The 17,293-nt window shown below is 40.4% G+C and overlaps 1 protein-coding gene across 1 annotated transcript in view; it reads left to right on the forward strand.

Moving 5' to 3' along the window:
* The window catches only part of LOC109964377 (dehydrogenase/reductase SDR family member on chromosome X-like), a 28,321-nt gene that overhangs the window by 1,434 nt on the left and 9,594 nt on the right, over nucleotides 1-17,293 (forward strand). Inside the window, exons 3-6 of the mRNA XM_020607654.1 lie at nucleotides 6,611-6,679; nucleotides 13,277-13,378; nucleotides 13,727-13,934; nucleotides 15,198-15,405. Coding sequence (XP_020463310.1) covers nucleotides 6,611-6,679; nucleotides 13,277-13,378; nucleotides 13,727-13,934; nucleotides 15,198-15,405 — 587 coding nt within the window. The remainder of the gene's footprint in view (nucleotides 1-6,610; nucleotides 6,680-13,276; nucleotides 13,379-13,726; nucleotides 13,935-15,197; nucleotides 15,406-17,293) is intronic.

The following is a 17,293-nucleotide window of genomic DNA, read 5'->3' on the forward strand; positions in this document are numbered from 1 at the left end:
GGTGTGAATCCTTGATCAATGAACATCCTTGTTAAGGGTCCATGGGTTTGAAGAGTGTAAATTCATATTTGCACATTATAGGTTAACCCTGTAAGTAATACATCAGTCTGTGTGTATGCCTAACTCACCAGCATTATGGTATTGAACGTCCCTATCTTTGCCATTGTCTCAAAGCACCAGGATAATAAGTCCAGCGTACAGGAGCTGTGTTGGTTGGGTTTACGGGGGGAGATACTGGGCTATAGATGGATCTAATTACAACAAAGTCCTTTATAGTGTACAGCAAACAAAAGTATGGCTCTGCAGTGCCAGTCAGGCTGAATGTACCTGTGTATGTCTACTTAGAAGCCTGTTGCTGTCAGAGATCGTTAATTAGTATCAGATGGTCAGCAGCACATTCAGATGCCTCTTGACACCCTGTTGATGTGTCTTAAGATGTGGAATAACATCAGAACAGTTTGTTTTCATCATTAGAAAATATGTGTGATGCTCCACTGTCAGCTGATATAAAGACTTTTTGAGCTCTGCGTGCGTTAAAGGACAGTTATCAAACTGCTTGAAACAAGGCCTGATGTCGTTGCATTAATTATGTAGCAATATTTACTGTTGAAAGAATAAATGCAAAAGTTTGTAAAGGAAAATAGCTTGAATGTTTTATACCGCAGTCTTTGTTGCAACTATGTGAACCTTTCATTCACAAAAACACAGATTAACTACATGCAAATTCGGATTGTCTAAACTTCATAAACATATTGTAAAATAGGAAAAGGCATTTATCTTAAATGTGATTTATAAAGAAACAACTTTGTAACCCAGCTGAGCACATTAAATACATAGCTGCTACCATCACAATAAGAATGAACACCTATTGTCCTTACGTCTTTCTAGCTACATATTGTACAGGTCCCCCCCTCTTGAAGTGCCATTTGTCATGTACAAGGTGATGTACTACATTGATCACTAATTCATCCTGCTATACATCTCTGCAGCCACTCTGTTAAATATGTTAATCACGCCGCCTCCGATGTCTTTGCTGTCTCCCCCTTTAATATTGTACTGTTATTAATGGTTCAGCTCCTTCATAGACTTTAGCATTTAGTTGAACCCTCTGACTCTAGGCTCTGAAACGAATCATTCTGTGCACTTTGATGAATCTGTAAATAGGTCTTTATGACTAAGAAGTGTTGTATTGTGATTGTTTTTCTCACAAACAAACTGATTCGCAGAAAAGTTGTATAAGTCAGAAAAATGTTAGTTGTATTTAAGGCAACAGGTTTTCATTATTTTTCATTCATTAATACTGACAAGCAATACATTTTGATTCTGGCAGGGGTCACACCAGGGGTGGACAATCAGATTCTTGGGGTGGCCGGTGCCAGTGCCACCCCTGGCCACCCCCTGGCTCCAAAGAACGTAGGGCATGCACATCCAAAAATATTTTTTACAGGTGCTGAACCAACAACAGCTTAAAGGCAAAAAGCAAGAAAAATGTTTGCACACTGTGTTTAAGCTCCCAATAATTTAATCCAATAGCAGCAATGTTTCGATCTATACAAGATCTTTGTCAGGCATTATCAAACAGACATCACCCTGAAAGGCACATTTCTATGTGCACCTGCTAAGACACCACTCAGGAATTTTCAGTCTTGACTAATTTGAAGTCAGTGCGCAAACTTTTTTCTTGCTTTTCACCCCCTGGCTCCACCCATGCTCACAGACATGAACAGTTTACCAGTTATAATACTTGGATCCTCTCAGCAGTGCAGTTGGTGAAAGTATAATTTGGCCTTCAGAAATCAAGGTGAGTCTGTTTTTTCATGGACTATAAACTATATTTCACAGCGTTTTTTTTTTTATTGTGTCATTATTAGAGAGATGACAATAAAGGGTTAGAGAATTTTTACATGCATTCATGTAAAAATGAAAATATTATCACAGTAGCTATCCTAACTGTCCTTATCTGAAGCTTGGAAAAACAAGAAAACAGCCATTCAACTTATCTGTTACAGTGAATTTCCTAATTATATTCTTCCCTGCAGTATCAGACAAGTTGTTAACAGCCTGTTCCATTACGTCCGTGGTTTTCCCTGTGGTGGAAACACAGGAGTGGTGAGATGGCATCCTGTTTAATTGTTTGTATTGTGCTTTGTTTTTTTTGTCTGAAGGGGTCTGCTTGGGATTTATATTTTGAGGATGTGCATTTTCCTTTTCATCTAACATTTCTTCCAGCAACACTGCACAACTGGCAGCTGAGCTAAGTGCCATTAGTATGTCCTTAAATGTACACTCCCATGGGGGTTGATGTCATTTCTGCGGTGCCCATTAAACCAACAGGATCACGTTTTATGCTCTACTCAGTATTTGTAGCCTACGGTTACTCAGTCTAGTTTCAGTTTAACTCAGATGTCAGCTCATCAGAATAGTCATGATGAGCATTTCACTTGCTGGCCACATTAAACAGATTATACATTGTGTTTGTTGGTTCCTATACAGCACTTTTTAAATCACAGTATATGTTGATAGGTTAGTTTAACAGATGTGGAGAGAGTGTCTGCAGTTTTTACCAAAGTCTACTAACAGTACTTCATATGTTTTGGTAGGGCAGCTTCCTCCCACAGTCCAAAGACATGCAAGATAGGTTAGTTAGCAACTATAAATTGCCTGTGAGTGTGAATGGTTGTCTGTCTCTGTGTCAGCCCTGTGATAGACCAGCAAACTCTCTCCTAATGTTGGCTCCAGCACCCCTGTGACCCTCTACAGGATAAGCGGTGGATGTTTTGGTATTATAGTTGCTTGACTGTGCCCAGTCTGCCTCACACCATAATCAGAGCTGAATGTGAGCAGAAACATAGTGTCACACACTCCTTTTAGGTCAATACCACAACATGAGGCAGACATTCAAGGTGGCAACGATGAATACTGACAGGGGCCAATTCAAAAACTTATATACCATAAAATTATTCATTTTTTTCCATGCAAACTCCTTTTTCATACAACTACTCTTCATGCTCAGAACCTTGCATCTCCATGATGCTCTACACAGAACAGAAACTTGTTTTTGGCTTTCAGGGTGATGTTGCATCTTCATTTCAGTTCATGAAGTTGAAAACTTGAGAACACCCTTCACTGGGTGTGCACACGAAGTTGAAAACTCGAGAACACCCTTCACTGGGTGTGCACACCGAGTCAGCTGTGAGACTTTGGCAATACATATCTTTACGAAAACTTTTGGTGTCAGTTGTTGATCCAGTCAATCCTGTGTGTATTGAAGCTGACTTACAAGGACTCGGAGTGTGTCGGCGTTCTACATCTCTATACCTCTTGAGAAAATTCATGAAGTGAGAATATTTATGGTAAAGTGGATCCCTCTCCGGTAATGGAGTGGATGCATATTTCAGGTGGAGTGCTAGCATAGTGCCTGTGTGAGGAGAGTTTATGGTTTGAGCCTCTCCACTGTCTAATACTGGAGTTGGATATTAACAAGTGTGCAGGTGTACTTGTCTTTGTTCATTCTGAGCAGGTTTTGAATTAAAATGATGCCTTTTAGAAAATATCAGTATTTATAGACGTCTTCTTTTCTTCCTAATCAGTGCCAACCATTTTCATTTTGTAAAAGCTTTATTAAGGCCTATGCTAATGATGGGAACAGTTTATCAGCTGAATGTATTGCTCCATTACTTTACTCTGGAAAGTGCCTTTAAATTAGGTTTGGCATTGAACAACACATTTTGATGTGTAGGATTGATAAACTGGATGCACAAAGGAAATCATCTTGTGAAAGTCTACGTTCTTGTGTTTGCTACAGCGGAGGAGAGAGTCTCTATAGGTCAAATTGGTCACATAAGACTGAATGAAATCTATCACTGAGCAGTCAGTCATGCTGCTGTGCTGATTGTTTTCCATTCCCATTAACCAGGAGGTGTGCTGGTTTGCCAGATTCACCTTGGGAAATGTGCTTATTCATTTACACCAATAAGCCAGGTCTTGTGTAAATTACCTGCTGTGTACACTGTCCCACATCAAGAACTGGCAGCAGGGTCCACAGGGCACCCACAATAATAGTCGCATGCATGAAATCTCCACCATGCATGTGGCAACAAAAAAATACATGTCAGGTACAAAATGTCATATTAGACAACTAAAACGGTGTATTGTAGGACAAACTCTCATTCAATAGAAAATGAATCTTAATCACGTATAACCCTGCTACATCAGTCTGTTCTCTCAAACCTCAGTTATGACTAAGTGACAGCCTAAAGTTGCACACTGATTATTTGCGTGGCTCGATCAAACAGTGATTAACAAAGCGTTGATCACAGAGACTGAGAAATGACTTCTCTGCCTGTGACACCAGACACAACATATAACCTGCCTTATGTTAAACCAGCTGTTTTCTCATCACCTTCCTCTGAGCTAAAGAAACTGTACCATTTTAAAATTTGATTGACAGAACAAACTGGAACACCTCTAAGTCAGTCATTTCTCTGGTTGTTATTAAACATGACATTGATGTGAGAGGGTGTTAAATTATGTTAGGTTGTTAGGTTCCAACTTTTTAAACATACATTTTGATTTCTAGAGTTATTTTTGTAATTGTTGCATCAGTAAACTATCACAACACATCTTAAGACTGCATTGTGTGCTACTCTCTTTACAATTACTGTAGTTGTGCTACACTGTGTTCCAGTTTGAATCTCTAAATGTGTATTTTTAGCCTTTTAGCATACAGAGAAAACAACTATCCAGACTGTTGCCAGGGTTCAAATCTACCTTCAGTAACCCCTCATACGCTGAAGAGTTAACACGCTGCGTTGTGTAACCCAGAACTTGTACTGTAAGTGTAAAAATGACAGTTTGCTGCTTTAGTGGGAATTAGCACCTTTGTTTTTTTAGCGACTGCCAAGTGACTGTGTGCATCCTCTCCACCTTTGCAGCGACAGCCAAGTGACTGTGTGCATCCTCTCCACATCTTGTCACAGCAAAGTTGTCAGGATGGATATCATCATGCCTGTTCATCTTATGCATATGTCTATCTTGTTCTTGGAAAGAGGGCACAGAAGCACAAATACTGAACTTTACTGTCTTAGAACTTTCACACTTTGCGTTACCTTCGGTTTATTCATTTGTTCAGCTGTAGCAGAATTATTTCAGCGAATCAGGTTATATTTTCAATACGCAGCCCAAAATATTTAGTAGGCAAATTATTTCCTCAGGGCCTATTTTTAATGGGGACCCCTGATCAAAATGTAAATTTAATGTTATACAGCATTCTCGGTGAGTCCAGGAGCAGAGAGGCCTGTTGAACAACAGCTGTTTCTCTAAAAAAAAAGTATTTGTGTGGTATCAGTGTGTGACTGTGGTGTGTGTTTGTGTGACCACTGTGACACGTCACCCTGAAAAGCTGCATCCTTCAGCCCAGCCTGGATCGCAGTGCATCAGGGTAAATGACTCTGTGCCTTTGAAAGGGCTGGCATGATAATCCAAGATTAGTGTGTCTATGTGTGTCCATGTTCACAGAAAATGAGTGCGTGGCTATTTGTGCATATGAGTTTAAAAAAGAGAGTTTGTGTGTGTGTGTGTGTGTGTGTTTATTCACTGTGTATGCAGCAAATTCTTGCTTTTGGGAAGTGGGAAACAACTAATGCTTGACTAATGTTTTGCCAACTGACCAAGGATTGAATTGATTAATTGTCAGCACTAATTTGCCATTTTATCAGTAGCTCTACATTTAACAGTGCACAAATGGGTGCCATATATACTTGTACATGCGAATAACTGTGCTTTAGAATCATTCTTGTGTGTAAATTAGACACTAGCTCTTCATTTCTCCTTCATGTGTCCATTTCTCCTTCTCACATCCTGTTTCTAATTTATTTCGTCTCTCCTTCATAGAAGCAGAGTTTCATTTGTATGCAGACACGTCTGGAAACGAAATGTCCGTCCTCTATCTTTGATAAGGGCATCTGCTTGTTAAAATTATTAAAACATCTAATATGTCTCAGTATAAAGTAACAGAGTTTTGTGACGTTCCTGGAGTGCTGACCCACAGGTCAGCATTTCTACTGATCTATAAAAGCGCACACAGAACACACGATTGGTATTATCAGGATTTTATCAACATTATGAGGTTAGTTTGTTTAACATTATTTTACTTTGATATTTGATTCCATAGATATTGTCTGCTTCTTGCACATGCTGTTTTGAGTTGTGACTTAGTCATATACAAATGCTCTTGCGATGTACTTATAAGACAAGTATATTAACAACAAGGATTATGTTTTATCCACTAGTTTATCTCTGGTTACCAGTTCAAAACGAGACAGCCGAGTTCCAACATAACACACCAGTTTGAAGTTGCTGCTCTCACTCTTGGAATCACTTGCATCACAGTGTCTCTTACCATCACCTGTTAACTGTTGTTGAATTACTTTTGTAATTAATTTCATTTTAAAGTACTGCACAGCATTCCCTCAGAACACTTGTTAATATACATGAATGTTCATCAAGGGATTTTGAAGAACACATCTTGGAGATATGTTTTCATAAGAGGAAAGAACACAGGACTGCCAAAAAAATGAAATGTGCATGTGTGTGTCTCCTCCTTCTACAGGTGGGAAGGATGAGCAGGAGGGCTTGGCAGCTGTCAGAAGTATCTGTGAAGAGCACAAAGAGGCCAAAGGTAATGTTGTTTATCACCACACACAGGCACACAGATGCACTTGTTTTAGCGTGGCGGTATTTGAAGATAAAGGCCAGCGCTGCAGCAGTGCATCCCTCAGGCTAGTTTTAAAGTCTTTACCAGACACATACACATAATTGCACACTTGGCAGGTATAAACACACACAAACATAGAGCTTTCATGCTGGATATACAATATCAGGAGTGTTTTTAATACACGGTGGGGAAGATAAAAGGCTGTGAGAAGAAGATGAGGGGAGATGAGTCAACCAAAATATGAGTGGGGAGGGTGACATGGGACGAGGCAGAGAGGGGAGGAACACGGTCAAATGGGCAAATACGGGAAAATAAAAGATGAAAAAAAGAACAAGGTGTGGAGGGAAAATGGAGGTGCAGAGGAGGTGATGGAGAAGGGAGGAGACAGACGAAAGCAGAGATTTATTGCTCCACTGACTGAAGCTTACAGAATTCTCTGGAACTCCCACATTGAGAAATTGTTTTGGCTGACCTTCACAGCACCATAAATTCCACCATCTTGACTAAGTTTTCTTCTCTGTCAAGCAGCCTTGAGTCCTATCTGCCTCGTAGGATGCGTCAGTAGCTCTTTACCTCAGGTGATTAAATCAATTCAGTAGGTGGTGATTCAGATTCTAAAGTCAAACTGAACTTTGTGTTGTCTATACGTATCTGCTGATGTTGAAAGGTTTTCAGTCCTTTTTTGTGGTGTTTCAGTCAGAAGGGTCCAAACTCAATGAACTGAGCTGGTTTTTCTATTTTTTCTTTTATCTGTATAGCCATTTACGCTTAGTTATATAAATGTTTTGTCCTATTGCAACTATTGTGCATTTGTATTCTACTCAGACAGTCGTAGCAGTGCAAGCTGAGCTTGAAAATGTTAGGTGTCTTACATTATTGACAGGAGGGCGTCTGGCTAGCTCTGTCTTTCTTTCATGGGTTCACTGTGGTGAAGGTGATTGACTGTCAAACCTCGGGTAACAAAGGACCCTCAGTCAGTTCCAACCAGTACAGTCATCTGCTCAATATTTCATTACCTCCAGGTTGTGCAGTGTTTGAAATACATAGCTAAAATCAAAAGAGCTGGGGCTTTAAACAGTGCCTTGTTTGTCCAGTTAGTACACACACAAACATAACAACAAACATACAACTGTGCATGTTAGCATGGACAACAAAAACATAGCAGAGATTTCTTTGTACACTGAACTTTTTTTAGTGTACTGCAATTCAATTTTTTTTTAAGTTTAAGTTTATCTGTGTGCAAATGCATTGTTAGTAGTTGTCAAGGTAAATCCACTGTTCAAATGTGTGTATTTTAAGCACAAATTGATTTTAGTGTGCAGGTTTTAAATAAACAATTTCCCACTCTTGTAATTGAAAACGAGTCGCCTGTCTTGTCACTAGAGGAAGGTGTAAATTTCATTAACAGAGCTTTCAGATTTACTTTTAAATTGGAAAAAACAAAACAAAATCCTGACCTGCAAACTGGTGATTACAGCTGATCTTGTGGCCTCGTGTGTACAAGATACAGGGGAATATATTAAAAACAATGAGTGAGCATATGATTGTTTACTTTAATTTTACTTGCTAACTGAAGAGGTTCTGCTTATTTAGACTAATACATTGTTTTATTGAACATGTCTGTAAAGTCCAGCTCCAGTGAGAAAAATACTGATTAACAGATAATGGCAAATGCTCTTCAGTTCTATTTATTACTACTTCATACATTTTTATTGGAGGAGCTGAGTACAGGCTAAAGTAGTGGTGCTAGTTGGGCAGGAAGCTGTTGTTTGTCTTGGTTTGCCTTGCAGTGCAGAGCAGCAGAAAGCCAGCTGGCTTGATCGCTGCAAGTGTGTAAGTGGCTGTCAGGTACAGATACGCTGGCCATGTAGCTGGTGTCACTGAAGCCGATTTCCCAGGATGGGCCTGTGGTGAAATTGATTACTCCTTTTGTAATTAGCAGGCACTGAGGCATAGGGGACAAGTGGCATGTCTCTGTCCAGATGCTTATGCACTGAATATGATGAATGTGTTGATGTGTGTGCTTGAATGAGACGGTAATGGATTGTCATAAGTATGTGAGGCAGGAGCTTTAAACGTCTCTGTCCAAACACCTTTTTGCATCCTTCCTAGTGTTTTCACATGAGAGACAGCTCATAATATACATTTACATCTAGGCTGCAGAGGTGGTTGTCAAACTGGCTACTTGTGGACGATTGTAGAAGTCTTTTAGGACAGTGGTTCCCAATCACAAGGGTCATGACCCCACAGGATGTCCCTGTACAGGCGCATCATGGTTCAGTGTAAAACATAAATATCTAACATTATATACATCTGGGTAGCTGTCAGAAATAAAAGTCCAACATTACCATAGGATTTAATGAGCTAAAGCTAGCTACTGTTAGCATACCCTGCAGACAAGAGGGGCTAGATGTGTCATTCATTAACATTACTTATGGTGATTAGAGTTACACAAAACGACAGCGCAACAAATACAGAGTGTAACATTCAGACTGTTTTGGAAAATGCAAGATCAGCAAACACCTACAAACATTGTCACCACAAGTGGTAATTTGACGTACAGCTACACAACATTTGATACTGTCCCTACAAAACCCTAAGTACAATCCTGTGGAAATATGCTAAAGAGACTGCATGTGGGCTTTAGTCGATGAGGCTTAAAGTATTATACATTAAATTGTACGCACACACCTATGCAGATACGGGGTGTTTCTGTGTTTTCACCACAGGTAAGCTGTCTCTCCACTAACTTTAGTCACGGTGTAACACTTTCTGCCTCAAACCACAGGCCTAGATTAACAGTGTGAAGCGATGGAACCTGTGTGTGTGTTGTCTGCTTAATACACGTTTAATTTTCTCTCAGCTTAGGTAACGCAGCTGCTCCCTTCTCACAAAAACTGCTGCCATACGCTGACTTATTTTGGTAAAGCTTTTTCACTCCAATCAACACAGTTTTTAGTCACCTTTGTTCTCAGTCATGAATGGAATCGGCAGTGTCAGAGTTTAACACTGAGAAAAGACTGACCTTGTTATATTGTGTATCTCCACAAACATGTTTTGGTTTAACAAGCATGACATTGTGTGCATTTCCTAAAGCTGTGGATTTTGCAGATCTTCTTGTGACTGTCCATATAAGACATGTATGTGAGTGTTATTTGTATCGGCGCTATTTTATTTGTGTGAGTAAGACAGCCTCACCATATACGCCGCTTTGGGTTCACAGCTGTCTTGACTTGGCAGAGAATCATCCCATTGACTTTCAAGCTGGAGTTGAGTGGGTCAGCAGCCAGCCTCTTCTCTCCCACACCAGCTGAATAAAAACAGTCTATAGAGAAGCTCACACTGGCACCGTGCCCAGGCCTAATATTCTTGGATATCACTGTGTTGTTTATCAGACAGCTCAAAGTGAAACATTTTATTCTTTCTTGTCTGGGTTTCATAAGAGGCGGTTTCACGGCGGTCCTTTTTTATTTTAGACATTATTATTGAGAGGGTAGGTGAGACACTGGGATGTGATTCAAGACATAAAGAGGATTCTGAAAAACTTGTGTGTTGTGTTTGGAGCCAAAAATGAATTAACCTAATCATCCAAACACTTCTGAAGATGGTTTGATATGAGATGAGACAACTGTCAATAATATGTGTGCATTTTAGTCTATGGTTGTGCATAAATTAATAAGATGTACACTATTGTGTTTTAGAAAGCTCTTGCACAAGTTAAATCATATATAAAATATGTAGTCTGTGAGAATATGCGTTTAAAAAAGTCCAACTTTGAACACGTGCACTTTGTGGAAATGATGTATCCTCTGTTCAATACATTTTATATAGGATTTGACCTACACAAGAGTTTACGAAAACACAATTTTGTGTACAACTTATTATTTATGCACAACCATAGACTAATATTTATGCATATTATTGGAAGCTGTCTTACCTCATGGACATTAGAGCAGTTTCCAAACATTTATTGCATATCAAGGTGTTTACTTTCAGTTTTAAACCACTGAGTAACACAATATCTCTGGCCTGTGGCAAACAGAAGCAAAATTCAGTGTGTTTACCAGCAGTGAATTTTAATATCAGATTTAGGTGTAATCCAGCTTAATCATGTAGTCACAATCAGGACAAGATGCACGTAAAGCCAGGTGGCAGGAGAATGGTAAGAAAAGCAGACAGCCCTCCCTTATTTATCTATGTATTTACTTATTTTGTGTATTGCTCCTTTAAAGTTTGTTTTTTTGTAAAGAAACACCAAACAGAGCTGAAGATGCTACAGGATGAAGGCCAAAGACTGAACTCTCTCTTTGTGAGTTGTGGGCATCAGCCAGCCTACATATTAATTATCTGCTGTTCAGGATGTAGACTGTGCTCGTTTTTGCTTGGTTATTCGGGGAAGGGTGTGATAAAAGAGTAGCAGAGCAGCTGAGCACGTAAAAGTGAGATATTCACTGACATTTTTGTTGCGTGCTGAAGGACTGCGTTTGTATGTCTTCATAAATTCTGTTGGACCACATTAGTTAAAACTACAGAAACATAAACTAAAGTAAAAAAAAAGACATTTGAAATATTTGGAAACACTGTTCAGTGGTTTTTCATTGCAAGTTTAAGGTAAAACTGTGTAAAAATCATAATGAAGTTTGGTGAAATTGTGTCCACTCCACTTGCTTCTTGAAGGATTTTCAGTAGCAAATGACACATTAAACCTTTCACCTGAAATAAAATACTAACACTCACTTTGCTATTAAATTATCTCAAAACTGATTAAAAGGTTTGCCTAATTATTTAATTTGCCTTTCTTCAAACAGACTGTGAACAGATCCCGTGTCTCTTAAACAGCATGCACGTGTCTCCCGAGCGTTTCCTGTTCTCTGTAATCCTCTGTAACAAAAACACAGTTGGTGTGTTTGGCTTTTGAGTCAAGGAAGCAGAGCTTTTCAGAAGATGCTGGAGTCTTAATTGAAGTCGGGCAGCAGCAGTCCCAAAGCCCGATCGATGGCATTTCACTCCCAGCGGGCTTTCAAGATATGACTGGCCTGTCTGAAAGGGCTCGGCCTCAAGGGAGCCCACCAAGAGGACCGGAGAGGACCACCATGCACGACACACACACATGTACCTGTTTTCAAGCTTATGCACATGTGTACAGACAATAGACACTTGCTAGTACATCCGGTATACAGTTCAAATGCACATAAACATACACCTACGACTGGAGGTGAGTGGATGGCTTGGAGATAAGGCCGCTATCAGACCTTCATCAGAGACAGCTGCACTCTCCTCTGTCACAGCGGCCTTCTTCTCTCTCAGCTCAATCAGCTCTCCATCTGCCTGCTCCCTCTTAGTCCTCTTTTCTTCTCGGTCTGTATTTGACCCTGTTTTACTGTAGAGGAGCCTCACATTTGTGTCCTTTATTTCTATGGCTACCCTTGGCATCCTCAGAAGAAACACTGCAAAAACAGTAGAAAGATCATAATATGGCACAAGTGAGCACCAGTCAATATTTATGTTTTATATTATATTGCAACTATGGGTCGTCTCTGGCTGCAAACTGAGAGAAAATTACATTGCGAGAGCAGAAACATTATGAATTAGTCTTGCAATATTTGTACTTTAATAGAACATTTCCTGTCTAGCTAGAAGTGCTAGGAAATAACATTAAAGCATGCAGTGTGCATGCGTTGGCGGGTGGAGGAGGGTGGGGGTACAATTTAAAGCATTTCTTGAAGAGATGAAATTTAAATTTACTGCTTAAGATTAGAAGTGACTCTGTGGCCCTGTGCGGATTGTGAAGGTCATTCCACCAACAGAGCCTGTAAAGAAAAGAGAAATGAGCATGAGCTTGCTTTTAGTTATTGCAGCCATCTACAGTCTATGGAACGAACCCAAACATACACACAAGCACGGTGCTGTGTGTGAGGGAGGCAACTCAGAAACATGGTCCTTATCCACCCACTGTTCCACACACTCCTTCACATTGGAGCAGTGACATGTCTGACATGAGAAAAAACACACCACCGGTTTTAAAGTAATTCCATGTCATTTGCTTCCATAAATAAGAGGATGCCTCATTGCATTGTTGTCTTATATCTATGCAGGAGTTACGGTAAATAGTGCTGGTTTAATATTAACAGTACAGAATGTGCAAAGTACAGGTCTTTACAACAACGCTGTCTGTCAAACTTTTTAAGTATACTTCCTGTTCAACATCCCCAAAGTACTTTTTCTGCAAGCATATGTACACACTTAGACCCAGGCACACAGAGTCACTTTCACGCTCTGATGATACAAGCTCCTGGGCCTCCCTTCCCTACCCGTGTCTTATCATACATTAGTGTGTTTAGCTTTGATGGAGCACAGGAAGATGTATTAGGTTTGATATAATCTGCTGGAGTAACAGAAGCATAGCGCTGCCAGTATTGTAGTGCAAGAACCCAGAGAGCCTGCTGTGGGAGAGGATTAATACACTCTTTGGTGTCTTACCACTAAAATGACCAGCAAAAAATAATTAGTCTACAATGGCTCTGACAAATGTGTGTGTGTGTGTGTGCGCGTGCATTGCAGTTGAGTTCAGGAAACTGGACCTGGCCTCTTTGCAGTCTGTCCGTCAATTTGTCCAGAGCTTCAAGGAGCGGGACCTGCCGCTAAACATTCTGGTCAATAATGGTGAGTGACACTGTATATGTAAAGTAGTCTATCACGTATTCATTGAGAAAGTAGAAATCCTCTACACAACAGTGTGATTCAGAGGTAGCCACTCAACTGCACTTGAATAAAGCGCTGAACTCAGCAGTGTATCCACTCTTCCTACACACAGTCTTCCTAATGCCAAGTGGAAAATAAGAATAGTAATAAAAAAGAGACTTTGCATCAGTTTACTCATGAGATCTGTCAGCCATCCATTTCGTATTTACATACTTTGTGGTAGCAGACAGACAAACAGAAGCGACAAGCCCAAGAAGTTCTTAAATGCTGAAATCTGTTTCTGTGTGCATGAAATGTTTGTGTGTCAAGCTGGTGTCATGCTGGTTCCTGAGGGCCGTACTGAAGATGGATTTGAGCAGCACTTAGGGGTGAACTACCTAGGCCACTGCCTGTTGACCTGGCTACTCCTGGACAGACTGAAGGATTCTGGGAAATGTGGTCACTTCTCTCGTGTGGTCAGTGTTTCCTCCTCTGCCCACCGCATCGGCAAGATCAGATTAAATGATTTAAATAGCTGGTAGGTTCATACATACACATACATTCAGTACACACACACCTATGCATACAGTACATGGAGATAATGAGGAAATGGCCCAAACAGTGAACAGTAATTCTTACAATACACTTAGCTTTAATGCTTGCTGGCTATTAGCCATTAGTTTTTTAGCAGTCACATCCATAATGTATGTAATCCATATAATGTTTATATATACCTTACATGTCTATTTGCATAACAAGCTGTTAAAGAGGCACTTATTCAGTTTTTTATCATGTTGTTTCATTTGAAGAACATGTTAAGCCCAAAGATGTCACACTCACCTGCACTCTGTCTGTGTCGGCATCACCAACATGTGCCTCCATTTCTGCTGGCATTAGTGAGCAAGAGTTGCTTCCATTTGGCTCAGTGTTGTCTCTTACTATCAGCAAAGCTGTCCAGACGTATTAGCAGCCTAAACCTCTTCATTGTCTTGTTTCACTGCCATAGAGGTGGGCTGCAGTGGCGCCTGCAGCCGTAATCCTGTACACACCGTGCATACATTTTTTAAATGATTTTGCTCAAGTTTTACACTACTGCACCTGGCAGTCATTGTCCAATAGAGAAATATAGTTTCACATTTTATGGCCCGAGCAGCTGTTTAATATGATATTATATGGATCACATCATTTCTACTCCCTGATGTGAGCCTACACGGCTTGGAGTGAGTGACAGCAGCCATACGCTGACTTTACCTGTGCTGCTCACAGTTGATGTGCACGCTGCGCTCAGTCCAAGCTGTGTAGGGGTCACGTTATAATGAGAAAATACAATATGTAGTTACAATGACAAAGTAGCCTGAAGTATGTTGTTAAAATGAGAAAATACTGTTTGTCATTATAATGTAAAAAATGATTTAATGTGAAAGAATCTCATAAAAATGAGTAAAGTATCTTGTTATAATGAGAACGGTTTCTCATTAAAACAAGATTTACGCTGCTGTAGGTAGTTCTTGTGCGTACTAGGAAGTATAACCGTGCAGGTGCCAGTGGTGGACTGTGACGCACAACAGCGCTGTTAAACCCTCAAAACATATTATAAAATCTTAAGTAGTATTTAATATTCAAATTCAGTACAAACTTCTTTTAAATCAAAATGCTGGCATGGCTGTAGGGATGCCCTCTAGGATCACTGGAAGAGGACTGAACAAACCAAACTCTCCCTAAAATTCTCCTGCCACCCTGTTGTCATCCTGTTGTGTTCATGTACAGGTCTGATGTTCCTTCTCTCCTACTCTCTCTTCAGCCAGTGGTATTCAGCCCATGCTGCTTATTGTCAAAGTAAGCTGGCCCTGCTGTTATTTAGCTCCCACCTCCACCAGGAGCTGCAGCGCGGAGGTTTCCCAGTGAGTTCGTTCGCTGTGGATCCTGGCATGGTGGACACTGCTCTCTACCAGTACCTCTGGACGCCTCTCCGTCTGGCACAGAGCACCATTGCTCGTTTTCTTTTCAAGGTGAAACTCTTTTCTGACTTGTATCTGCCTTACTGTACTCACACATCAGGATGACATGAAACAGGTTTGATTTACTCTAGCTCCTTTCACACGTACACTCCTTTCCATTAATCTGATGACATCTGAATGTGTCAGCTTCATGTCTGAAGGAGCACTCTGGTCACAACGGTAATCTCGCTTGGTCAGACTTTGTAACATTTACATATCACCTGGGACCTGTGTGGAGTTTGCATGTTCTCCCCGTGCTTGCGTGGGTTCTCTCCGGGTACTCCGGCTTCCTCCCACAGTCCAAAGACATGCAGCTTAGGTTGACTGGTGTCTCTAAATTGCCCATAGGAGTGTGTGTGTGTGGTTGTTCGTCTGTGTGCCGGCCGGGATTGGCATTGGTGGCCTGTTCAGGGTGTTCCCCACCTTCGCCCGATTGCCGGCCGGGATTGGCTCCGCCCCCCGCCCCCCGTGACCCCCGTTCAGGGACTAAGCGGTAGAAAATGAATGAATGAAAAAAAGTATCACACATGTACCGATTGCTTTGCAACCTATGGTTTGCTGTCCTGGAAAAAAAAAAATACTCCTGCTACATTGCTAAATTTTGTTCACTGTTTAACAATGACCTGAAACAACAAACTCAACTGCAGACATCGCTCAGGGTATCATTATAGAAAAGGAAAAACAGACACTTGTACATACTGTATTCCTACACTATCCACACTTTAGAAAAAGTGCTAGTGAAATTCAAGACGGGCTTTTCATTATGTGTTACATTTTAAAAGAATTCTTTCATAGCTAAAAGCGCTAGCCGCAGGCTGCTTTTAGTGTCCCTGGGACTTAATGGAAGGAGATGTGTGTCTGTGTGTTTGAGCCCAAAACTGCAGCTGTCACAGGCGTTTGCCTCAGAGCACAACCTTAGGGATGGTTATGCCTCACAATCATTAACACGCTCACACCCACATGCACAGACTGTGCCTGTTTGCCTGTTACAGCACCTTTGTATCTCACACTGTAACATTAATTAAACACTAAAAATGATTGTGCACAGTCATTTTAACAATAATTAGATGAGTTAAAATGAAGTTTTGTGCTGTATTTTGTTCATTTTCATGAACAGACTTAAGGTTTTGGAAGCATTACACAGTATTTAGAGGAAGAGCATAGTCATTAGTGAATATTGTTTCAAAACATGGTTTCAAAATGCCAGTGTCTGTGGAGACTAAGTATAAGATACAACAGAGCAACAGATAAGCTACAGTGAACAACCTGGTGTCATGTAAAAAGTTTTTTTCCTCTCTCTCCTCACAAAAACCATTCAAGGAAGTGTTTTTCCATGACAATGAAATGAAGCACAGATTGTGTTTGTCTGTAAAAAAAATTATCCCTGCAAGTAAAACAGTCATTCATTCAGAACAACAATTAAAATTCATGTTGGGAAATACTGTGAAGTGCTATGACACACAGTGACGAGCACATACACATGTACTATTTCACATGCAAAGCAAAAAGCATGCAAGTGTACTGTTTATGCTCGCAGGATGTGATCCCATCTCAGCTCTGAAACCTGCTTCTGGTCTCACAGTTGACACTGAGATCATTGTTAAAATGCATTATCACCAACACTCATGCTCACACACACTTATGCACACAGACACACACGCACAGGCATGTACCCTGAGCCTTCTTTTGAGCCAGTGATGCTAACATACAGTGACATTAGCCCTCCTCTGGAATGTACACACACACACACACACACACACACACTTATCTGTACACACACTCTGACACATTCTTTGTGTTTGCAGTTCAACTTGTTGTTGAACTTTGTTATTCAGCAGTCACTCAAAATCCTTTTGATGTTTATATCCTTTTGGTATGGTGACTTCAATATAGATTTGTT

This window comes from Monopterus albus, unplaced genomic scaffold (genome assembly GCF_001952655.1).
Source record: "Monopterus albus unplaced genomic scaffold, M_albus_1.0 scaffold88.1, whole genome shotgun sequence".
NCBI classification, from domain to species: domain Eukaryota; kingdom Metazoa; phylum Chordata; class Actinopteri; order Synbranchiformes; family Synbranchidae; genus Monopterus; species Monopterus albus.